Raw genomic sequence first — 25,162 nt, 5'->3', positions numbered from 1 at the left:
CAGATGAGCAGAACAGCAAGAGCAGCAGGGCCGCTGGGGCGGGCAGGGGTGGTGGCCCCTCGTTCCCGCCGGCCTGGCACTCATGGGGCCTCGCTGGACCTGATCTCGTTGCCTTTGTTGACGCAGAAGGGCCGGTAGTGCGACTGCGGGGGAAACAGGAGTTGTTAGGGAGGTCGGAGGGCACTCGAGCTCACCAGCCAGATGCCCACCCCCTAACCTCCGCCAGGAAGCAGCAGTGGTCTGAACCCCGATAATTCTAGGGGCCTGTGGCCTAACCCACAAGCTCCATCTACCCTGGGACTGGAGTTGGGCCCCAGTATTATCAGAGTCTCTGGGTTCACATCCTAATTAGAATTCACTCCATCAGTCGACTGGTGAGCTTGAACTTCAGCCTGGTCAACTGGTCTCTCCACTCCCAGAAAGCCCCACCCAGCACCAGCGTAGCTCCCGTTAATACGGTGTTCTCTACTCTACAGAACTGGTATGAGGGCTTTCCATAGATGGACTCAGTGAATTTTCACAGCTACCCAATTAAGTGGGTTACTCTTATCATACCCATTTTATACATGAACAAACCAAGGCACAGAGAGGCTAAGCAACTTGCCCAAGGTCACCCAGCTGGCAAGCAGAGGAGCTGGGATTTGAGACCCAGCAACCTGGCTCCAGAGCCCAACCCCCAGCCCCACCCGTGTCAATGCACCTCTTCTGAGTCTCAAGACTTGGTCTCTGCTCTCTCTGCATAATTCTCCCTGACAGAAGGGGTACAGAGAGGGCAAACCACCGCCCCAGCCCAACACCTACTGGGAGCCTCCCATCCCAGACCTTCCGCCTCTCTCATCCCGGAACCCTCATAGGGATTCAGGGCGCATCTCTCAGGACAGAGCCAGCGACAACTTTCTTGCCAGCCTGTGTGTTATATCCCGCAGCTATTTCACAAAATCAGCACTCCCTCCTCTTCCCAATCACTTCATCAGGGCCCTGAGAAATCGCCCTCCAGCCTGCAATGAAGAGCACATTTTAGCCGCTGCTTGCCCCTGCGAGCACCCTTGGCCCCTAGACGGCCTCCAGAAGTGGCTTTGCCCTTGAGCTGGGTCAGAGCCTGGGCCCGCCTCACACCTCAATGACCCCAGTACAGGAGACCCCAAGGGTGATCCCAGCCCCTGCCCTGGCCCTGCCTGCCTGGAAACCTGTATCTACAGTAGCTCGTTGCCTACATCTGGTCCACAGCAGGACTGGGGGCCTGTGGAATGCGGGGGCTGAGGGAACTTAGCTCAGGCCTTGGTTAAAACACTTATTAAACAACGGAAGAGATGGAGACCCAGGGCGGGGAAAGACATAGCCAAAGTTACTCAGTGGCAGAGCAGGGCCTGGACCAGGTCTCCTAATCCCCAGGTGCCAGCCTGGACCCCAAAGGAGTCAGTAAGGCAAAGTGAATAGGCCCAGAAATGGCTGAAGCCTTTCTTACAGGAAGGCTGGGTCAATCAAATAGATCACAGGTCAGTGAATGGTGCTGTCTTGTCAAGAGTCCAGGGTGGTAGGCGGGCACAAAGAGAGCACCTGGGCAGGGTGCTCCCTGCACACACACACCCCCATCCCCTGCCCCATTCCCTCCCTGGCTCAGGGTCACAGCACATGAAAGTTGGAAGAGCTATGAAAGCATCCAGGCCATCTACCTTATGTTACAGATGGGGAGACTGAGACACAGGGGAAGAATGACTTGCGTGGCAAGCTGGTGAGAGGACTGGGGCCAGACCCCAGGCCAGCCTCTTCCTACACTAGCACCTGCCTCCATTCCCCGAGTGCTGGGTGCCAGCTGGGGACCCCAGAACCCCGCCCTGCCAGGCATCTCAAGGCGATGATGAACCGTCTCTGCTGGGATCAGAGCTCTGGGAGGGAGGGAGAGTAGTGGGAGGGAGGAGAAGGACCGAGTCCAGGAAGAGAAAGCTTCCTTTTTCTCTCCATATCTGCTTTTTGCAGCCCTGCTGTTGCGGTGGGCCTGGACCTGACTCAGATTACACACACCATCACTTAGCTCCATCGCCAGCAAATTAAAGATTCTCTCCAATCAAACCAGCCCCAGTCACTCTTTGTGGCCTGAAGCAAATCACCTCTCCATGCTCTGACCTCCAAATGCAAAGACAGAAGGGAGCGGGGGGCACCAGCCCCTGGGCCCAGCTGATGCCACCCCCATCCCAAGGCAGCTGGCCGACCCCTTCAGCAGGGCCTGGCATGGGCCTTGGAGGAGAGCGTGCGGGGAAGTGAAAGCACAGCATATGAAGGACAGCCCCTGATCGCTGAGGTCTCGGGCAGGGCTCAGGCATGTCGGGTCTACAGGTATTAGAGTCCAACCCCATCTCAGCACCGCATTATAGAGTCCCAGAGAGGGCTCTGACTCACTCAGGACCCCAGTCAGCAGGTGGCTGGACCCCAAGACCACACTTCCTCTCGTGCTGCTCTTTGATGCCCCAGCTCAGGGTCATTAGCTATCGAACCCTAAATATATCTATTCCTAACTTTGCAGCCTCTGCCTTACCCACGCTATCAGCCCAAAGGCTTCTCTGCTGTCAGAGCTGGCCGCCAGGGAAGCGAGACTCATCTCAAGGATGCCCGTCCCCTGGACTCAGCATTTTGGCCACCATTCAACAAGCATAGGCAGCAAACAACCATTTGCACATAAAAGAATCCTGGGCCGCCCACTTTACAGATTAGAAAACCGAGGCCCAAAAAGTATATCCTTACCCAGGCCCCCTGCCTATTAGCCCTGGGTCTTTCTTTACTACCCTTTGCTGCATGCAGGTATTCAGGCCACTGCCACCTCCATCCCATGGCCCAGAGACGTCACCGTCCTCCCACAGGCCCCGACCAGCTGCTCCTGGGAGCCCCGTTCAGTGCCCGTTCTGCATATGCTCATGCCCCGGCAGGCTCTCCTCACTCACCGGATAATTCTGCTTGCTGGATTTCCAAGTCTGGGGCTGGGCCTTGGGGCTCTGGCTCCTGAGCATGGAAGGATAGCCTGGGGAGACAAGAGGCTCTGGTCAGAGGGAGCATGGGCTGTCGGTCAGGGGCCCAGGGCCAGAGCAGCACAGACACCATCTCCAAAGTGACTGCCAAGCTCCATCCAGCCCATGACCAAGTGCAGCCAACCCTGAGGAGGCATGCAGGAGCCAGGAGGGTTGCCATGGAAAATCCTGGGCCAAAGGGAGGGGGCACCAAGGCAGACAGAAGGAGGAGGAACGGGCCAGGTGGGCTGGGCCAGGCGGCAGGGGAGTGTCACCCCAAATCCAGGTCAGGATCCCACCACTTGCTGGGATTTCCCCCACCCACCCTGAAGGCTCACCCCACAGACCTCTCCCCTCCCCAAAGCCCAGGGAAGCCACTCTATGAGCACGACCTGCCAGGATTTCCACCATTAGGCACTCATCCCAACTCCTCCCACCCCTGCCGACTGTGTGCACGAGGCTCCCCGTGTACTGGCTGCACTCGTGCCAGGCGCTGTGCTGGGACTCGCATAGGTCTCCCCTGTTTCTGTTGCCCCGAGCTGCATAGCTAATAATCAATGGTCAGTATCAGAACCCAGGTTTGCTGGACTCCAAAACCCATCCTCGCGTTCTGTCTGCCTAGTTTGGCTCCCCCTTCCCTGCTTCACAAGCAGGAGGCTGGGGCCCAGAGAGGGGCAGCCACGTGGCTGCGGTCCAGGGTTAAAACAGCGAGCCCGAGGGGGCCTGGAGCACATGGGCGTCATCTGGGCCTGGGGTCCTCGAGGCGCTGGTCCGGGGCAGCGCTGCCCAAGCCCACCTCCCCAGCCCTCCCCTTCAGCCCAGCGGGTCTGTAAGGAGCTCCAGTCCACAGACCTGTGAAAAGTGCTCTCAGTGTCAGCCCTCAGCCTGCAGGGACTGGCGGTGGTGCCTGGCAAGGAACAGGCTGTGCCCCGGCCATGGAGGAGCTCAAGAAATAAACAGGGTCTGTCCTTGGCAGGGGCAGGCTGGAGCCCTGGGCAGGCTGGCCTGCTCAAAGGCGGAGGAGCTGGTCAGGCCCAGAAACCACCTGTAGCACTGCCAGGCTGCCGGCGAGGCCGGCCCTTCCCCGGGTTGGCAAGGGGGTGGAAATAGAGCAGAGAACCCGGCTGTCTCCCTGCATCTGGGAATGGGGGCAGCCTTGGAAAGAGAGGGTTCCTCAGGTCCTGAGTGGGAGGTTGAGAGGGGGGAATTCAGGTCTCACTTCTCAGTTCCCAGAAAGAAAATCCCAAGCCAGCCATGAGAGAAGTGGGGACGGGGATGCGGCAGGGCTGTGGTCTAGGAGACCAGCCTGTATAGCAGGCAGCATCCAGGGGCAGGTGGGCTAGGGATGGCAGGGGGTGAGGGGCATGCATCCTCTTCCAGGGGGCTCTGGGGAGGAGGGACCAGGATACCCTAGAAGTGGCAGAGAGCCCCATAGGGTGTCCCATTTGCCCTGCTGTGGGAGGGAAAATGTGGTGGGGGGGTGTAAAACAGGCAGGTACCAGGATGATATTTAAACAGCCCACTGCTGTCCAGTGGTTTGGAAAACTCTGTGGTAGCCTGTCCCAAGGTGGTGAACTGATAGGGGACTTTTCCAGTGCCTGCCGGGAGAGAGAGCCATTAGCACTGGTCCCAGGAGGGGCCAGAGGGACTCACACGTCCCATGGGCACGGCCGCTCTCAAAGCCCTCACTCAGTCCTCCCTGGCAGCCTGAGTGTACTCCCTGCCTCCCCCCGCCCCAGAGTAGGTGGGGTCAGTCCTCCCAGGCAGGCAGCCCCTGACCAGAACCCCCATACAGGCCATTCCCAGCAGATCTGGGGAGCTAATCCGCATGAAGGTGACAACAGGTGTCCCGAGGTCCTGGTGTTTTTGAGGAGAGGCTCTCCTAGGACAAGGCCTTCGCCTGGGGAGACTGCAGGCCAACGGGGAGATGCTAGGGAGCGTGAGAGCTCCAAATCACGCCTAAGGGTGGCTGTCTTCCCTGCCGGGTGGCCTTTGATCCAAGCTTGACCAGAGAGCAGGGATGATCTATTGGAAGCCAGGCAGGCCAAGGCGAGTCCCAGAACTCCCCAGGCCTGGGAGTCCTGCAGGCTGGGATCCTCTAGTCATATCTCCTTGCTGGTAGATCCAAGAATCCCAGCCCTGGGTATAGGCTGGGATTCAGCCCAGAAGGGAATGCTGGATGATAAAGCCACCATCCGAGGCCACTGCCTGGAGGTCCGCCTGCCCCTTTCCCACCCCCTCCACCTGAGCTCACCCAAACTGCTTATCCTGTCTCCCAGGCCAGATGTCTCCAAGCCAGAAGGCAGACAGGCCTGCTCCCACCTCAGCCCACCATAGATGCCCCATGCACCTTTCAGAAGAGATGGGAGGGCTGCGGGCCCCACTGTGAGCTGGGGCCTGGCTCAGGCCTGTCCCTCAGGGTGACCCCATCCCCAGGGGACAGGAGGCACCGGCTGCTCAGCCTTGTCATTGAGCTCTGGGGGGCAGAATCAGACTTGGGAGGCCTTAGAGATCATCTCATCTGCCTCCCCCAGCAGGGACTCGGCAGGACTCTGGCTCCATGGGATGCTCACAGGTGCTATGTGGTCACAGGGTTCTAGAGTCAACCAAGGCTGGGACTCACTGGGTGACTGAGTTAAACAGACGTTCTGCAGTAGGAAGATTCGGTGCCTGATGGAAGCATCCTGGGGATGCCTGGCGTGGGGGGTGTAGAGGGTGTCGTGTGTCCGCACCTCCCTGACACCGAGGCCTGTATCATAGCACATCCTGAGGGACTGGCGTGTGGTGGCCCAGCCCTCCTGACAGCAGAGACGAGGAGGCAGGGCTCTGATCCTTACAAGGTAAGAGCTTGTGAGTAGAGTCCAAGGCACTCTGGATGGGGTGGGCTCACCTTTCAGGGAGAAGGAAGAGCTGCCTTGCACGGCAGGGAGGTCATCGGAGCTCTGGATGGGGGAGGCGTATTCCCAGGCCCGGGAGGTGTAGTTACCTGGTGGGGAAAGGAAGAGGCATCAGCCCTGGACAGCTTAGCATGGGGGATGGAGGCCGGGACGTGGCCATTTCTGTGAATCTCTCCAGCCCCTGCACGTCTCCAGCCAGGATACTGCTGGGCCCCCGTCACACTTCTGGCCAATCCTTCCTGCCATCAAGTTGTCCTTCTCAACTATCAAGTGTTGCCTGGTCTTTGCCCTACCTAACAGCCCGCTGCCCTCAGATTAAGGTACAAAGTCCTCAGCACAGTCCTCAGCTCTTTCATGAGGCCCTCCCCCCTCCCCACGGTCTCCACTTTCTGCCTTCGCCTGGAGTTGGGCCTCCATCACTCAACGTTCCAACCAGGCTGCACTCTGAGCGCTTGACACACACCAGGCTCTCGCTTGCCCCAGGCTCTTTGCACAGGCCAGATCCTCTGCCTAGAATAGCCCACCTGCTCCCCCATGCTTAGCAAATTCAGGTGTCAGCTTCCGTGTCACCTCCCCCAAGTCTGCTTGTGTCTCAGCCCCATGCCCCGTATCGCATTGTAACTCCACGTTTAATGGTCCACGTCCCCCACTGGGCTCCGAGGGGGCATCTGGCCCAGCATCACACCCAGTGCCTGGCACCCAGCCTGCTTCCTGGAAGGTGCTCATTGTACAGCGGATGGATGGACAAATGAGTAAAGGAGCGAATAAATACAAACACAGGCTAAAATCGGAGGCGGAAGCAGCCGATACAAGTCCTGAAATTCTGTTTGTCAGGTTGAACAGGCTGCAAGTGTCCATTTGCAGGTGGACAGAAAAGAGGCCGTGGGGACGGTGTGGCAGGGACAACAGGGGCACCGCGAGGGCCTTCAAGAGCCCCTGTGGGCAGCGCACCCTCTCAGCAGCCCAGAGCGTGGGGGACCCCCCCTGGGTTGAGCTCACTCCGCAGTGGAGCCCACCAGCCCTGGCGATTTTCTCCTGCTCCTGCCTGCGGGGTGGAGCCGGGTCGGCGGTCACGTGGGGCTGGGGCGGGTGGCCTGCCCCGTCGTGGACCCCCTCCCACAGGGACCTCGGGCAGAGTCTGCAGCAAGGCCCTCACTGAGTGCGCCTGCCAAGGCCCCAAGGGGCCATCCGCCTTGCCCTTTCCTTCGCCCATTCATTGGTCCCCTCTTCCTCTCATTCAACAAATGTTTGCTGAGCCCCGCCTTCTTCTGGACCCTGGGGTCTCAGCGGGGAACAGGGTAGACCCAGCGTCTGCCCTCACGGAGCTCACAGTCTCCTGTGCTTGGTGGTGAACCCAGTCCTGCACCTAGAGGCCTGGGCACGGCCCTGCCCACGGTGCCCCTGACCTTCCAGATCTCCGGGGGCCTCGTCCTCACTACCAAGCCCCGACTCCCTTCCACGTCTCTTCAGACGTCCCGGTGCTGTGTCCGAGGGGGGCTCTGGCAGAGCTGGCCCGGTCCCCTCCCCCCCACAACATGTGGCACCCCCCCCGCAGGAGCCCCCAGAAGCTGGGCTCATCGAGGCTCGGCCCTGCCCTCGGCGCAGCGGTGCCTTCAGTGCTGTGGGCAGAGGGGACCCTGCGCTCAGCAGCTCTCCCTGGGGAAGCCGTGTCTCCACCCCCATCCCACCCCTCCCGGGTCTGGAGGACGAGTCGCCCACACACCTCCCTGGCAACAACACCTCCTGGGTTTCCAGGGATGGCCCATTTCATAGCATGCCTGACTTCCCGTTTCCTGCTCCCCTAGTCTGTCTTAACCACTCTGTGGCTTTCCGACCCAGGAGTACACACATCAGGAGAGGTCCTCTGTGGGCCCCTGCCCCGACATCCGCCGAGGGAAGCCCCCACACCTGACCCTGGTGTTCACTGCCCCCTGACTCAGACTTCAGGGAGAAGATCCTATGGACTCAGGCATTTCCAGGGATGCCGAGGTGCCCGGCTGCCTTTCCTCAGCCTGACGACGTCACACACACGCGTACACACGCACACACACGCCCGTACACGCGCATACATGCGCACACGCCCTAAGCCCACTAGGACCCCTCGCCAAGCGTCTCTGGGTCCCCAACCCCACTCCAGCTCCCCACATTCACCTCACGTGGGGAGCCCAGGCCCCCTGCCCATGAGCCAGCCCACAGCCCCTCCTGTGTGGCCTCCACACAGGCCCTGCCCACCCCCCAGCTGAGCCACCTCCTACCTTTGGTGCCATACAGATTGTTGAAGGTCTTGTCCTTGGAGAGGCGGCTGGGGGACACCGGCTGGTACGACGTCCTGGACCCACCTGTGAAGCACACGAGGAGGGGCTGTCATCACAGAAAGGGGGACCTGGCTCAGTCGGGGGCCTGTGGCTCTGACCTGAGGGGTGTACTGCAGGATTCCTTGCCCCCAGACAGCGGCCTCTGCCTGTGCCAGGGCCTGTTCCCCCACCAAGACAGCTCCCTTGGGTCTAGGATAAGGTGACCACGTAAGTTACCCTTCCAATCAGAAAGGTTCTGAGCGTGAAAGGGCGCTATGAATAGTCATGCTGAGAGTACCAGGCGTAAACCTGGAGAGTCCTAGATGTATGGTTGCCCTAATTAGGGGCTTTGAGGGTCAACAGAGCCTTCCTGAGCCAGACCCTGTGTGACTGAGACCCCAGAGGCTGGGAAATGGGGTGCCCATGAGGAAGTTGGGCCACGGCCACCATGGGGCAGAGGTGTAGGGCCCTTGACCGAATGAGGGCGGCCACCTGCAGGGGCCTGATGAGCTTGTGCCAAAAATACCTCCCCCACTACAGGGATGCTTTCCCCAGGGGTGAGCTCTACATGGCACAGGTGTTTCCCTCCCTCCCCCATTCGGGCTCCACACAGTCTTGGGAGGAAGGCAAGAACGGGATCCACACGCGGCTGCTTCACAGATGCAGACAACGCGTCCCCCACGTGTGTCTGCGTGGGTCAGAGTCCTCCATCGGCTTCTGCCCTCCCGCCTAACCAGCCCCACTCCCGTTCTGGCCGAGCACCAGCTGGTCCTTCTCTAAACCCGCACCCCTGCAGTGCATCCCTCTCGCCTGCGCCCTCTGTCCATCACAGCCACGTCCTCTCTACCGAGCCCCTGGCCCCTCTTGCAGGGAGCCTGGAAACTAATCTCTCCTGGAAGTCTCACCGCCCAGTCCCACTGCCCCAAAGCTCCCAAACTCAGGCCACTGTCCCTTGGTGGCCTTGCTTCTTGATCTTGCTGACTCCCTCGGCCCCTCCCCTGCCTCTACCCTGAGCCCGAGGCTCCCAGGTTTCCTCCCTCCAGTCCCCAGTGCAGGGGCAGAGACACTGGAGGAATCTGTTTCTTCTCCCTACAAATGTCACAGCCTGACTCATGGTAACAGAGCTGGAAGCTCTCCTAACAGCTGAGTCCAAGCTCCTTCTTCTCAGATGAGGATACTGAGGGGGCAGTGACCAGCCCAAGGTCACCAGGCCCGGGCTCTCGGGTGACATCTGGGCGGGTCCATGCTCTTTCCTCAATCCCCCATTATTGCTCCGCTCCCCTCTGCCTTCTACAGAGCAGGCCAGCCAAGCAGGGGCCAGTCGGGGGACTTGATACCACCCCAGGGTCTGATCCTCAGAAGCTGGGGAGCCAGAAGGGTCTGGGTCAGGGCCAGTAATGCTGGAATGGGGCTGGTTAACGCAGCTTACCCTCTCACAGGACTAGACCCAAAGGAGAGCGCCCCGGGGGAGGGAAGCGAGCAGGACCCGTCGGGCCCGGGCCCCCACCAGGAACATAGGTCCGGGTACTCAGGTCCAGCTTCCTTGCCGGAAGCCCAGGTGCTGTTTTCAAGTTGGGTGGGGCGGCCAAGGTTCCTCTCTGCTGAGCTCATCTCCCCTGGGCCCCTCCCACCGGGTCGGTGTGTGTGCACGTGTCTGAGGCATGTGGATCAGTGCCCAGGGCCTCGAGGCTCCCCGCTCCAGGCCCTGGCGTCTTCCCCACGTCTCCTTTCTCCCCCTTCTCTGCACACCCTCTCCTGTCCTGACCCCGGCCCCTCACAACACACGCACGTGCACACACCCCTCTGTCCACCGGGCACACCCACCCTTACGTCACGGGCATCGCTGTGGTTTGTTGCTGGTGCCAAAGAATGTAATGGGCTACCACAGGGCAAGGACAGCCAGGCGCTGGTCTCTACCCACGCCCAGCTGGGCTGCCGCCCCTCAGGCGGCGCCTCGCCAGGGCCTGGGAAGGAGGGCTGAGGGGCTGGCATGCGTGGGGGGGTGGTGAGGAATTTAAAAGTGCAGCCATCAGTCCCCCTGCCTGGACAAGCGGGATGGCTCTGGAGAAGCCGGCCCTCCCTCAGGACCACAGAAACCTCAGGAGAAGCAAAACCCAGCTCAGCCCGGTGGATGGGAGTGGCTGAGGCCAGCAGCCAGGAGCCCCTCCGGAAGGAAAGAGAAGGAGGGTGTGGGCTGGAGGCGTGGGGGTGGGAGGGGTGGGCACAGGGCAGGGAAGCTGAGGGGTGGGTGCCAGACGGAGGGCGAGAGGAGGTACTGCTACTTACACTGGGAACCAGGTAGGCACCAGGACCTTCCCAGGCCTGTCCGCGAGGGTCACTCCCCAGGGGAACCTGGCTGCGTCTCTCCTGGACCATCCCCTCAGCGGAGGATCTGCTCCCTTCACTTACCCTTGGATGTGAGGTACATGGAGTACTTCTTCACGGTGTCTGGAGCACCCCACTCGCTGGTGTAGCTGTTATTGTAGCTGTTCACGTAGCGCTGGTCACCCCCTGGGAAGCAGAGAGGTCGGGTCAGCAGAGGGGCAGGTGGGGGGGATGAACTCAGCCACTGAGGGTGTCGCCGAGGCAGCCTATAGCCCCTCTGCCCCAGGGAGAGGCGAGGTCCCCAACCTTGGAGAAGGGGGCTCCCTGCCCAACATCCCCTCCGGCCCTGAGCTCCTGGGGGACGAGAGAGGGTCTGTGTGGCGGGCCATCCACCCTCCCTGGGACTGGCCCCCATGAGGAAGACGTGTGCAAGGCGCTTTGCAGTTTACAAGGTGCTACTGAGTTTCATCTCGTTTGATGTGTGCGTCAAGCCTTGGGCTGATATGAAGATGCCCAGGTGACAGATAAGGAAACTGAGGAGGCGAGTGAAGCCACTGCCCCAGGTCACATGGCCAATAAGGGCAGATGTGGGGCTCGAGCCTTCACTCCCGTCTCCTGGCTCTGTCTCAGCCACTGCTGGCAGCCCAGGAAGGAGATGGAATGAAGTCCCAGCATTGGCCTCCACGGCCAGGGATCCAGCTGCGGAGCCGTGCAGGGGAGAGTGAGCTACTCAGGAGGGGTAGCTAACTCTAGCTGACTCCCCCTGACACCCACCGGCAGACCCCCTTGAACCCAAACAAATCTGCGGCTACAAGTTCGCCTTTCCCCAGCTGCCCTCTGCCCCAGTCCGTTCTCCTGCTACTTCCCCATCTCCTACATCCCCTCTGCCCTTCCGTCTCCCTCTCTCCCGGGCAAGAGCAGGAGTGAGGATGTTCATCCTTCATCTCCATCACGTGTGCCAAGCAGCGTCCTGGCACACAATAGGCACTTCACGACAAATAGAAACCCTTCTTGATGTCGGCCCCGCCCCGTCCCCACCAAGCCCAGGAGGAAGATGCTCCGGTGCGTCTCAGACCCCACCTTTGATGGTGGGGATTGAGTCCCTGGTCTGTCCGGTGGGCAGACTGCAATCCAGGGAGAGAAGACGGTCACTCCAGGGTCTGACTCACCAGCCACCCACGCCCCACCTCCTCCAGCCAGACACACTCCCGAGCACACAGCAGTGCCAGAACGCCAACATGGAGGCCCGGGGCCCCAGGCACAGGTGCAGGGCTGCTGACATCAGCAGCACCCATCCTCTCCTGGCAGCTGCTTCCCGGCACACCTTGGACAGGGCACAGGGCCCCACTTGCACAGAGGCCGTGGCCAGCACTATCATGACCTAGAGATGGCACAGTGGGCAGGCTGCAGGCGGAGGGGTGGGCGCCCCAACCCGCTCGGGGTTGTCCTCATCTGTCCGACCAGGCCTCAGCGGAGGGGCTCCCGTACCAGGCGGGTACCCCAGGGCTCGTGATCGTCACACTCCCAGCTCCTCTGCACGGCCACCGGCAGCAGCTGCTTCTCAGATGAGAGGACACCGGGCGGAGGCGTTGAACAGCGGACCGTGAAACCCAGCTCGCCCCCTGCTTAGCCGTGTGCCCTTTGCAAAGCTTCTTCTCTACGCCTCAGCCTTCTCATCTGTGACGTGCAATTCAACCCACAGGGAGACTCAGATAATGTAAGGGAGGCCTTCACACAAAGCCAGCGTCCAGGGAGCACCCAATCGCTGTGAGCCGTCCCCTCAGGATGGCCGCCATGGTCGCTAGGAGGATTTCAGGACCCAGGTGCCACTTGAAGCCCAATGATGGTCTTGCTGAAATGGCTTATCTGTCCTCAGGAGTGACTGAATGTCCCTCACATCTCACGGGGACACTATGCGACATCACCATCCCCAAGACATACAGACGCTGCCCCCTGAGTCCCCGCCCTTCTGCACACTATCGCCCCCTTCTCATCCCTCAAAGAATCACATGCTCCCTTCGGAGACCAAAGACCAGGGTCGCTGCCTTCGGGATGCTGGGGCTAGAAGTCATTAGTTAGGCTGCAACCTCAAGGCCTGGGCCACTGGGTGGGGCTTGGGGAAAGTGTCCAGCTTCAGGCCCTAAAGGGACTGGGCTGGGACTGGTGGAAAAGCACTTAATGGGGCGGTTTCTCATGTTAGGACGCTGTGAGATGATTCAGTCGCCTCTGCAGAGGACAGAGTGATTCAGTAGAGAAGCTGACTTCAGGGGAGCTGGTGAGTCACGGAGACACGCTGGGCCCAACCATCTCCAGCCGGGCCACCAGGCCAAGTCCACCTCTGGGTTCAACACTGCTGAGCACGGCCATGGTGACAGGCAAGTTCTCCCCCCAAGCACACATGCAGTTCTAGGTCATGTGCACTGGAACCTGCAAAGCCACCAGGTTGGAGTCTGGCCCTTACAAGCTGCAGCACCTACACAGCTGCTGGATTGGGTCCGCCAAGCAGACGCAGAGCTGAATGAAACCAATCCCTGAGTTTGACGGACAACCCACAGAGAGGACATTTGTGCGGCCAGTGCCTGGGATGCTTCCTGCCCTGGAGGCCCCTTGTAAATAGCTGCATAACTGTGGCAGCAACTTCAAGGGAGGGGGGTACCATCCCTGAATCCTAGTCCAGACGCCCTTAAGTGGGATGGGGGGCTGGGAACAGTGAGGGGCCAGCTGGCTCGATGTCGGCCTGCACCAGGCAGCAGGAACTGACCTGGGAGGAAACACCCACGGCCTTGGGGCCTGCCCACAAGAGGGGACTCACCATTCTCCATGTGGCTCCTCTCGATGAAGTTATGGCTCAGGTCCCCCTTGCACATCTTCTCAACGTGGCGCATGCATACATTGAGCAGGTCGTCCTTGAAGTTGCCCAGCGACTGCCCCAGGCCCTCCCCGTCCAGTAGAACATGGTAGGTGGGCAGGGGCGGGGGGAGGGAGTAACTGCTCATCAAGGCACCAAATTCCTACCAGGAAAGGAAAGAAGCCGTTAACTTTCTGGGTCTTTGGGAGCTATGGGGACCTTTCTCTGCACGGGGCTTTCATGGTCCAGCTGGAAGACCCAGCACAGGAGGCAGAGGAGCTGGGTTCCAGATCTAGCTCTGCTACTAACTGGTCCCACTTTTTCCCACTAGGCACTTGTTTCTTATTCTTCTGTAAAATGAAAGGGTTCAACTAAAGTCCACTAGATGCTAATATCCCTAATGGCACTAGCACCGAGACCTGTGACTCCGTGGTTCCCGTCTCTTAAACTGGGTGCATTGTGCCTACCTCATGGGGGTTTATGGGTGTGACACAAGCTGTGAAGTCTTTGGGCGTGAAAGCACCAAAGAAAGGCAAGGAATTACTAGCGTATGGGTCAGTCATGGTGGTTTCTCCCTCTGCACATGCCCACTCACTGCCTCTACACTTTGGCACTTCTCACCTCCCTTCCCTCTCACTGGAGAATCCCTTCATCTCAAATCCTAATGGGCTTTCAAGACCCAGTTCAAATTCCACCGCCTCCACAAAGCTGTCTCCAGCCTGTTTGCCCATCCCAGAGCTTCCACAGGCTCTTATCTCCTGAACCATAGGCTTTATCACTTAATTACACTCTCTTCTATATTGTTCTCTAATTGTACGTGTCTTATCTTCCCAGCAAGATTGGAGCTCCTTGAGGGCAATAACCATGTCTTATACCTTTCTATTCACTGTTGGGTACATGCAGTACCCAACACAGTCTAGCAGGTGGAAGGATGGATGGAGGAATTGACAGACAGACAAGATGAAGGATAACAAATACGCAGCGCTCATATGTCACACACCCCCATACCCAGTGCAGGCATCACTAATCGATCACAGAACTGTTTCCTACTGAGCCTGGAGCACTATTTGTGCTTATCAATTGAAGTTGGGACAAAGTGATATTTGTGTGCCATCTTTAAAGTAGGTAAGGAAATGGCTTGGATGGAAAAATTAAATAGACAGATGGAATAGAGCTTAGAGGGATGAATGGATGGATAGATGGATGGATGATGGATGGTGGATAGATGGATGGATGGACAGATGGACACTGGATGAGGGTCTGGGTGTGTGGATAGAAGGAGTGAGGGATTGAATGACAGAGGAGCTGCTTGTTACCTGCAGAAACAGCACCGAGTCGCTGATGTTGTGGAGCTGCTCCCTGGTCTGCTTGTCGTCCCGCAGCACCTTGGCCCTCTCATCCAGAGCATCCACGATCACCTCCACTTGGTCTGCAGCGTCCTGCTCCCGCTGCTCCAGTGCAGCCTTCACATCCTCCTTTTGCTTCTCCAGGTCCTGCATCAGGTCTCGGAAGTTCTGCTCCAGGGCGGCCTTCTCATTGGTGGTGAAGTTCTGCGTCCAGAGTGAGGGGAGAGAGGAAGGACGGTTTCAGTAATTAAAAATCTCCCTAGAGGGTGCATCTTTAGGTCCCCAACATAGAGTCAGGGCACTTCTACTGCCCTGACCCTGCAAGCCTGTTCAACCAAGAATCTCATTCAAAGGCATCACTGAGGGATGCCATCTCTTGATAGAGATGGCCAGGGTTTTTTTTAACAGCCCACCTTTCCTTATCTATCAGCAGCTCCTCCCCCTTGGTGGGTTGACATGAACCATCATTCTACCCTTGGGTAACTCCATGGGCCCAAAAGTTCCCAGATGAGTCAGGGTGTGTCCACTGAAACTTCAACCAGACCCAAACATCATTCAGAAAGTGAATTAATGAGCTGTTTATGTAGCCAGGGTCAAGAGTCAGTGATTTCAGGTTGCAGTTTACAAGCATTCAAACCACGACAGACATACATCTAGCCACACTGACACAAGTAAAGGGAAAATAGCACGCATTTGGTGGCTGGGTAGCCTGGTGGGCAGAACAGACACCGGTGGACATTGGAAACCACACTGGAGGACAAGTTGGTCCAGGGTCTTTATTTGCTGGGATGATGTAAAACGAGCATTAGGTGCTGGACAACATGGATGCCTGGCCCACACTTAAAAGGGGGCAAGAGAACCCAGAAGAAACGAGTGTGGGTTGTAACTGAGCCCTCGAGCTGGAGCACAGGCCTGCCTCTTCTGGGCAGCTCAGGCTGGGGAGAGCCCTGGGGGCGGCTTACCTTGATGCGGTCCTTCTCCTTCTGCCACTTCTCAGCTTCATCTTCGATCTCGATGATCTTGAGCTGCAGCTGCTCCTTTTGCAGTGAGAGCTCTGTCTGCAGGGAAGGAGCCGGGGTTGGAGGAGAAGTCAGGGGGAAGAGGTGGAAGAGAACCAGAGAGTCAAGGAGTGGGTCCACCCAGGGGGCAAACTCGAGCAGGGTCCACCACTCAGCCCTTCAGCCGTTCATTCAGCAAACACTCATCAGGCCGTCGGATATGCCAGGCACCACACCAGTCACTGAGGATCCAGCAACAAGTCAAACGCCATCTCATTGTAAACTCAGGGCTCTGGGGCTGGGCAGCCCAGCCATGTCTTCGTAAGGCTGACCCTCTGCCAGGCCTTCCACCCAACGTGAGCAGGAAGGAAGCTCATTTATGGGATTCCCACTCCTTTCAATGGATCTGGGGCCATCAGGGAGCAGCTTAGGGGAGAAAGGGGACGCAGCCCAGCTCAGCAGAGCCCAGCCCAGGGAGTGTCCCGTGGCAGTACAAGCGTGCAGCGTTTCTATGATATGACGTGAGGCTTGTGTTGCAAGCAAGAGCCTGGGTTGCCGCCAGCGGGGACTCTGTCTGGGCAGGCACAGCTATAAACCTGTTTATGGGAAAGGGAGTGCCGTCTGCAGTTTGGGCAAGATCGAGACTTTATCCAGGGTCCCTGGGGGAGGAGAGAGGTCAATCCAGTTCAGCCAAGAGGCACCTCTTTGGTTCTGTGGGTTCCCCACTAGTGCTCCCAAAGCACCTGCCAGCTTAGAAGACAGGTGGGTGATCTCCACCTGAAGGCAGGAAGACCAAGCCATCTGAGAACACCCCGGAGCGCTCACCGGTCTCCCCACCACACTGGGTTTTGAACACAGAGTCCCACCCATTTCCAGCCATCTCCTTGAGGAAGCACAAGAAGAGCCAACATGTGGAAGCCACAAACCACCAGGAACGTGAGCTCTCTTGGCAAGGAGTCCTGAGCAGCTGGGCGCACACGTCACAGCTCCTGGATACTCTCCCAGGCCAGGGGGCTGCTGGTGGGTCCCTGTGCAGACACCCAGGGAAGTGGATCGATGGAGGAGAGAGTGTCCTGGCTTTCTTGAAAAAGTGCCCAGAGAGCCGAGAAGCTGGTGGAGAAGGTGGGAAGGCCTAGAGCAGGAGATGCAGAGCCCCCAGCCAGACAGCCCGGGATTCCAACCCCGCCCGCTCTGCCCACACCCCTGGGCTCCCCAGGCCAGAGACTCTAAGTTCTTCTCAGAAAGCATGTGCCCCACGAGCTACGTGCTGGAAATCTCACAACACGGAAAATGCCATCGCCAGGGATGGAAAACGTTTAAGCGGAGGAGTAGACGTGGATGAAGATGAGGGTTTGGCCTGGTCTCTGGACAAAGGCTGGGAGAAGCCAGCTGTCAATAGACACAGCGGTGGGAGGTTGGAGAGTCAAGGGACCCAGACCCCACGTGGGCAGCGGAGACTCTGCGGGGGCAGAGCCGAGAGCCCCGAACTCTGAGGTTGGAGGAGCCGGTGGCCTGGAGGGTTCCTGAGAAGCCTGGGACTGGTAGGTGGGTCTGAGCTGTGAGGAAGAAGCCTAAAGGCCGGACAGTGGGTCTGTGCTGGGCAACTTTCCTGTCCCTGGAGAGCCCCTCACCCCCAGCAAGCAAGGCCCCAAGGGGATGGGACGCCGGAAGCTGCCTCCCTCCGCAGCTGAGATGTCCTCACCAGCTCAGCGATAGAGCGGCTGGCGTTGGGGCTTCTCACCTGACCTCTGCACCCAGCACAAGGAAAGCAGAGAACAAAAGTACATTCACTCCCACCCCCAGGTCTGGGGGGCCAGGGGGCAGGCGCAGGGCAGTTCTTCCATGAAATGAGCCTGGGGGATCCAGGAGGGAGCCCACCCAGAGCCCAGGACTGGGGCTCCAAGGCTTTGAATCCAGTTACCACCACCTCTAGGCAGGTGGCCTTCACAAGTTACCAAACTTGGTGCCTCGGTGACTCCATTTTTTGTGGAGGTAGTATGAAGGCCATCTCCCAGCCAGGTGTGGGATGAACTGGGACCAGGCAAGTGAGGCTCTCAGAGAGCACCTGGCACAGAGAAAGCGCTGACGAGTGGTCCCATCCCCACTGCTGGGTGGGGCGCGTTCCATGGACCGGGACCCGAGCTCGGAGGGGAGAGGACAGGGTGGCGGGCAGGCCCACAGGGCACGGGTAAGTGAGGGGAGTGGGCAGGTGCGAGCGGTGTGGATGGAGTGTGCCGTTGTGCTGGGGCCCAGGGGTGGTGCGTACACAGTCGGGATACAGAGTGAATCGTCCGGGGGTGAGGGGAGGGAGGTCAAGACACTGGGCTGCAGATACAAAGTAGAGGCTTAGATGGTGGGGAACTGAAGATTGGAGGATACTGGGGAAAGCGGAAAGGTGGTGGGATAAAGGGGGTGGTGCAGGCAGGCTAACCCCCTCCGCGAGGGGAGAAGGTTTGCCTAGAGAAGGTGAAGGTAAGGAACCAGCGGAGTGAGCAGAGGTGCTCGGGGGACCTGCTGGCAGCTGTGGGGCATGGGGCATTAAGGTGAGGAAAGGTCTTACCCGCAGAGCACAGACTCACTGACCAAGAGGGAGAAAGAGGCACTGAGTACAGAGGAGGGAGAGTCCAGGGGCTCTAGAACAATGAAGAGCCTCGGCCAAGGGTAGCGGGAGCCAGCCCCTGGGGTCCATCCTGAGCAAGAGAGGCAGGGAAGAGGGAGGCTAGCGGGGGGTGCACAGAAGAGAGCCAGAGGTGTCGGCCAGTGACCTGGGAGGGCCGGAGGGAGAGGCAGCCGATCTGGAAACAGGCGAGAGAAGGGTCAAAAGCGGAGCCGCCCTGTCTGCAGCAGTGGGCGGAAATATCAGTCAGGGCGGAGGAGAAACTAGGCTACTGGTTTCTTTGGGGCACCAGGGAAGTCAACATCGGCTGGGAGGGGGCCTTGCAAGGCCAGACTTGCAGGGCACCAGGGACCTTGGGCTGGGAACTCTGTGCTACTAGAAAGGTCTGCTCTCACCTCTGGGATGAGTGCTACCCTGTCAGGAGAAGAGGGTTTGGGGTGAGACCTCTGGGGATATGTCCAGCATCTGTTTAGCCCTTGGCAATTTTTCCCTGCTGGCAGGGTTACACAAAAGCCAGAAAAGGCAGGATGTAGGAAACAATAAAACATAGGAAGGCTCCAAAGTACTGGGTTCTCCTGCAACCTTAGAAGGAAGGACCCTAACTGCTTTACTGAGCATCCACTATGTGCCCGCATTTCTCCTTTCATCTGCAAAAGCCTCCTGGGGAGGCAAGCCGTGTTATCCCCATTTTACAGATGCAGAAACCGAGGTCCAGAAACATTGAGGAGCTTGCCTGAGTTCTCCCAGCGAGGAAGTGGGAAGACCACGACACAGCAACAGGACTCAGCTCTGTTACATGGCCTCAACCTCTGGGCTATTCTCTGTACCTTCCAGGACATCATCCGTGCCCTTCACCCCTGCCCAAGCTCCCCCACCTCACGGATGGGGCAATTCATCAATTCTGCCTCTTTTCCTCTCCTCCCCACACCCTCCCCATCACCCCCTGAGGCCACACTTTCTCCTTCTTTGCCTCCTCCCTTGAAATCTGATTAAATCTCCTGATGTCTGACAGGGCCTCAGCTCCCCTCAGCTCCACCCCTGTCTACACCTCCCTCCCGACTGACTTCCTCCTTCTCCCCAGCTCACTCCCTACACCCTGCCCAGGCCTGTCCCTAAATGCCTTCTTTGTTCCCTTCTCCCACACTCCTCCATGACGATTGCCTCTCGCTCGGTTGCCTGGGACGGGCCCGTGTAAGCCACACAGTCTTGAAATCCTTCCGGCCTTGGGGGAGCAGAGGGGTGGCCAGTGGCTGGTGGTGTCTCGGCCCGGACAGACGGGACCTTCAGGTGCAGACTCACCTGAGCACTCACCTGGACAGGTGCCTGCGCTGCCCCCAGAGAAGAGGAGACGGGGCCCCGAGGGATCCTCCCCTGGTCTGAATTAACCACACAGGCCGTTGGCTGTGACATTTGCCAGATGAGCCAGTTAATTGCCAAATTTGTACTTTCAGACAAATGGTGATTCTATGGATAAGAATCTGAAATGCTGGAGAGATTTCCCCATTTCCACACAGATGTCAAACAGCCCAGTATTACTCTGCTTAGCTGGGGCATACCGCTCCTTCTACTTCCTTGGGTGTCAGGACGGGGCAGGGGCAAGACAGGGTGGGAAGAGCATCACCCAGACTGTCTCCAGACCAGCATCGGGCCCTTGACATGTTACCCCACCTCCCAGGCCTCGGTTTCTTCCTGGTAAAACTGGACTAGATTCCTGATTTCCAACCTGACTACGTATTCGAATCCCTGAGGGTAACTTAAAAGTACAGATCCCAGGCCCCGACCCCCTGAATCAGAACCACCCAGGTGACCCCAAGGAGCCACTGCCAACCCTATAAAAACAACATTTTAAATGGTGGAGAGAAAACAGGCTGGGCTATGGCCACAATGAATCTGAATCCCAGCTCTGCCACCTCCCAGTTTTGTAACGTTGGGTAAGTTTCTTGGCATCTTTGAGCCCATTTCTTCACCTATAAAATAGATGCAGTTACTCCCACCCCGTGGGACCGTCGTCAGAACTAACCGTGTAAAGGCTCAGGCTAGCACCTGGCACATAGCTGTACTCCATAAAGACAGGGGTGTCTCCTGCCTGCCTCCCTGGCACTCTCCCTCCCTGCCTCCTGTCTCTGTACCTCTTTTTATTTTGTCCTTTCCTCCCCAGCACCCACAGAGTTCATCCCACCTCCTGTCTCACCCACCCTGTCCCAGAGCAGAAGTTCTCCCCTAGGATCTCTGGGGAGGATGGTCCCAGCACCTGCCACTGCACCCTAGGCCTTTCGCCTGGCTCATCCTCCCAAACCCCGGTCATGGCTGTCCACGCAAAGAGTCCCAAAAGCCCAGACCAGCACAGCTCCCAAAACTCAATGAGCAGCGACTGCCCATGCCCAGCAGCCCAGCAGTTCAGCCTTCAAGGAAGAATTGGGCAATGAGACCAGAAGCAAAGCCACAGGCCATGGTGACAGAGAGGAACCGAGCCAAATGATGGCGTCAGGAGAACGACCGACGCACGGAATCTGAGCTGCGCTGACGAGCTAGGACCTCGCCCTCCAGAGCAATGCTTGGCCTGAGCACTCCTCCCGGCGCCTTGCCAGGCTGCCAACCCAGAGCCCAAGAGGATCCACAGGCAGGCCGCCCTGCAGCAAGCAGCCATGGCCAGGAATCCTCCACCCTGACCCGGTGGGGCAGAAGGCACTCGGGATAGGCAGAAGGAAGGGCCACGAGACACAGGAAAGGATTGTTATGTACATCTCATCAGTCTAATCCAGCCTGGGAAATGCCCAGAGGCAGAGGGGTGGACCACAGGACATCTGTGGACCATCCTTGTGACATTCGGAGTGGAACTGGAGACCTTCTGATCTTGGGTCAGCAGAGGAAGGATTGTCATGCTGGTACACCAAGCGGCCTTTCTCCAGCACTACCTCTGCTCCGAGTCTGTAGCGAGATCTGAGGCCCAAGAGATGAGCACTGCAGCCCTGGGTGTTGTCTACACTTTTGTGCAAGTAACCAAGATAGGTCAGCGATCACCTCACCCGGGCCTCACCAACCAGGCTGCAGAACAGGTTCTGGACGGGGCTCCTTGCAAAAAGCTGTGTGGGGCCCTAATGTTTGAGTCTGCAGGGGCTGCCTCCAAAGGATGCCAGGATTGACACGCCAGTCCACTTTGATCTGTCAACCCATCTAACACTGCTCTGTGCCAACATCCCTCACGTCTGACATTCCAGCTGAGCCAGACCGGGACAAAGTGCCACACTCCAGCTCCATCTCCACTCAGCCGCTCGGCACCACCCGCCCCTGCCTACCTACACTGCTGGTGCACACACACGCATGCGTGCACACACACACACACACACACACACACACACACACACACACACAGTCTGAAGCTCCCACCCCTAAAGTCACTCCAGTGAATCAGACATTTTCCCCTGAGTCCCTGTAATCCCATCCCCCTCAAAGGAACGCTAACCCTTCCCCTAAGTTGCTCCCCAACATTGGTCGAGGACTCAGGGAACTTCTTCCTCAAACAGTGAGCTTGGACAGGTCTCTTCCTTTCTCTGGGCCTGTGTCCCCATGCAAGGTGGACTGACAAGATTGCTAACGCTCCAGTCTGATGTTCTGTCCTCTGCAAGTTGAGGTTTACTTACAGCCACTGCTGTGTAACTGGTGGGATGCGCCCCAGACTGGTTTGTGTGTCTGAGCTCTGCCTCTTGACCTACATCACGAGCCTTCAAGGGTGAGAACTGTGTCTTTGAGTCCTGTCCCAGTACTGGAACATGAAGTCCTAGTCCCAGGTGCCGCCAGAGAAAACTGCCTAAGACCGTCCTGTCCTCCAGCGGCACTCAGGCTTTTCTTAAGTGGAGATACCCTTGTTTCAGATGAAATTTGGGGCCAAACCTATAGATAAATAAGTGCATGCACTGCTTGCACTGGGGGTGGGAACAGGGGTCCCCTGACTTCTTGGCACCAATTAGCCCCCTGCCTCATCCCTGATGCCTCAAAGACATTCTCAAGAATCCTAGGGCTCCAGGGGTCATTTGAAAATTTACAATCCAGTCCAATCCCTTAGTTTCACATGAAGGGAAACCAAGCCTGAGAGAATGGAAGGGACTTGTCCACCATCTCACAGCTGGTTAGAGGCAAAAACCAGGACTAGAAGTCAGGTCTCCTAAAACATAGCCTGGGGCTCTGCAATTTCCTGGTTGCGGTGGCTGAGGGTGATAGGCCCCTCGTTCTGTTTCGATTTCCTAGGTGAGGTCCTGGAGGCGGGGACCATGGCCCCTGCCCCATCTCCATCTCCCTATCTGAAGCTTGAAGCCAGACTGGGGTCAGGGAGTTAGGGAAACTGGGGTCACCTTTTTCCTGGGCCAAATGAGGCTTCTGAAAAGGATCTTTGAGTCTTTTCTCATCGCTGACTCATCCTTCCTGCCCAGGGGTATGGGTAGGAGAGAGTAACCTACAGACTCCCAGTTAGGAAGGCTGGGCCCAGAGGGTATCCTGGGCTGCCCCGTTCTGCAGGGTGCCTGCCTTGACCACCGGCTGGAGACCGCCCATGTCACAGAGCTGTGTGGCCGCGGGGGCACCAGCCCAGCATCTGTGGAGTCAGGAGTGGCAGCCACAGCTGAGCCTTTGGTCCAGCACACCCTCTCCAGGTGTAAGGTGTCCACGTTCACAGGCTTCCACACGCCCCTGCTCCTCCCCACAGAGGCACATGCAGGATCACGTACACAGAACACAAACACACTTAATGTATCACACATACAGTCATATGCAAACATCCACATATGAATATAACACACCCCTCCCCCCCCAACTCCAACCCTCACCAAGAGTGTCCACCTACAGGCAGAGGTATGTCCACATACAACCACACACACAAAGCACACGGGGCCCAGCGGAGGGAAGGATAAAGGAGGCCACTGGGAGAGTCAAGAGACTGGCTGGGGGATCAGATAGAACAAGAAGGAGCCACTGGACTGCAAAAGCCAACTCTGAAGCTAGAAAAAAAGGGCCTTGAAGCGGTCCTCAAATTCCCTTCTCCTCACCCATGACTCATCCCAGGAGCCAGCCCTGCTCAGGTGGGAAAAATTCTCTCTCCCTTAAGTAAAAAAGAAAGAAAGAAAAGAAAAGAAAGGAAGGAGGGAGGGAGGAAGGGAGGGAGGGAAGGAGGGAAGGAGGGAAGGAAGGAAGGAAGGAAGGAAGGAAGGAAGGAAGAAGGAAGGAAGGAAGGAAGGAAGGAAGGAAGGAAGGAAGGGAGAAAGAAGGAAAAGACCCAGCTAGACACAGAGCCCAGGACTGCATGCTGATTCCCTAACCTGACTTGAATTTATCCTATGACCTTGGCCAAGCCCCGCATCTTTGCTGAGCCCCCATTTGCTCATCTAGGAGATGCCTGGTCTCCTGAGGCCTTGGAGGATTGGGGAACCGTCTCTGACTCCCAGCCTGGGGGCGGGAGGGGAAAGAACTGTTTTCTGAAAGGACAAGGGACAGCAAGAGACTTGAGCCCCAGACCCTGGGAAACCCCAGGGAGAAGATGAGGTGGGGGGACGCGTTGAGGGAGGAGAGACCTGGAGGGGCCCGCTGTTACCTCCTTCTCGGCTTTGGCCTCTTCCACGGTCACGGTGCTGTGGTTCTTGTGCTCCTGGAACATGCAGAGGTAGCAGATGCAGGTCTGGTCCGTCTGGCAGAAGAGTTCCATGGTCTTGCCGTGCAGGGGGCACTTGCGGGCCTCGAAGTCCCGGATGGGCTCGAGCAGCTGGTGGTCACGGAAGGCGGCACCCTCCAGGTGGGGTTTGAGGTGCGGCTCGCAGAAGGAGGCCTGGCACACCAGGCAGGACTTGACGGCCTTCTGCTTGTTGCCGATGCACGAGTCGCACAGGACCTCCTCGGAGCCCAACTTGGAGTGCAGGTGGGTGCTCGAGTCGGCCCGGGGGCAGATGTTCCGCTGAAGGTCCCCAGGCTCCATGACGGCCACCGTGGGCTTGCGGGGCTCCGAGAAGATGGGCCTGCGCGGCTCCCCCTTCTCAGCAAAGGTGACAGGTGGCTTCTTGGTGGCCCCCAGCTGGAGCCTGGCATAGGGGGACATCTTGCCTTCTCCAGAGTCCATGCTGAAGTAGTTGGAGCCCTTGTCATCCACAGACTCAACAAACTGGATGATGGGGCACCGCCCCTTGTTGCCCAAGAACAGGGAGCCCTTTCCCTCGCCTGGCTTCAGGGGGCCACCTAGGCTCTTGCCCTCGGCCGCTTCCCTGCCGTGGCCGTTGGTGATCCTGGCCTCTTTGCCTTCGGCCTTGGCCCCATTCTCCAGGCTGCCTTTGGGGCCCAGCAAGCTGCGGGCACCCCTGGCTTCCGGGCTGGCCCCGCCGTTCCTGGAGGCATCGGCAGCTTCCATTGTGGGTCGCCTGGCTGGTCTGTGTCGGGCTCGCTGGAGGTGCGGTGGGTGACCTCTCGCGCTGCGTCTCGGCAGGAGTGGGACAGGCAGCCGCAGAGCCGGAGATACACCTGCGGGGAGAGGGGAGAAGGAGTGGAGAGGAGAGGCTGCAGGTGAGCCTGACTCAACGGGCCCGGAGAGGCAGGCAGCTCCCAGAGCCAGCAGAGCAGCCAATCACACAGGGGGCCACACCCTACACATTCATACCTAGCCTGATTTCTTAAACAAGTGTTTTTTCTCTCCCCCAGTTTAACTATTTTCCACAGCTCAGCAACAAGTTGGGCTGCTTCCTCCTGACTCACTTTCTTCTCATCAGGAAATGGGAGCGTCTGTCCTCACAGGTTTCACTGAGGTGAGCAGTCCCCGGGACAGAAGGCGAGGTGCCCGCGAGGCCCACAGGACAGAGGGCTATTA

General features: G+C 58.4%; 1 protein-coding gene across 1 annotated transcript; it reads right to left on the bottom strand.

The window, feature by feature from the left end:
* On the bottom strand, nucleotides 1–24,769 carry TRIM29 (tripartite motif containing 29). The gene is made up of 9 exons (XM_065881879.1): nucleotides 23,906–24,769; nucleotides 15,672–15,767; nucleotides 14,680–14,913; nucleotides 13,328–13,526; nucleotides 10,600–10,701; nucleotides 8,152–8,235; nucleotides 5,890–5,985; nucleotides 2,937–3,013; nucleotides 1–143 (listed from the first exon to the last, which is right to left on the bottom strand). Exons 1-9 carry the CDS (start codon nucleotides 24,707–24,709, stop codon nucleotides 81–83), a joined length of 1,755 nt encoding a protein of 584 aa, XP_065737951.1. The 5' UTR covers nucleotides 24,710–24,769; the 3' UTR covers nucleotides 1–80.
* Nucleotides 24,770–25,162: the final 393 nt, after the last annotated feature.

The sequence above is a fragment of the Phocoena phocoena genome, chromosome 8 (genome assembly GCF_963924675.1).
Source record: "Phocoena phocoena chromosome 8, mPhoPho1.1, whole genome shotgun sequence".
NCBI classification, from domain to species: domain Eukaryota; kingdom Metazoa; phylum Chordata; class Mammalia; order Artiodactyla; family Phocoenidae; genus Phocoena; species Phocoena phocoena.
This window is presented reverse-complemented; position numbering and strand designations above follow the sequence as displayed.

Coding starts and splice junctions, on each gene's coding strand:
- TRIM29 (XM_065881879.1), bottom strand. CDS start 24,709: ATGGAAGCTGCCGATGCCTCCAGGAACGGCGGGGCCAGCCCGGAAGCC. Junction 13,527..14,679: donor ACTCGGTGCTGTTTCTGCAG/GTAACAAGCAGC, acceptor CTTTCCTGGTAG/GAATTTGGTGCCTTGATGAG. Junction 5,986..8,151: donor CAATCTGTATGGCACCAAAG/GTAGGAGGTGGC, acceptor TTTCCCCACCAG/GTAACTACACCTCCCGGGCC.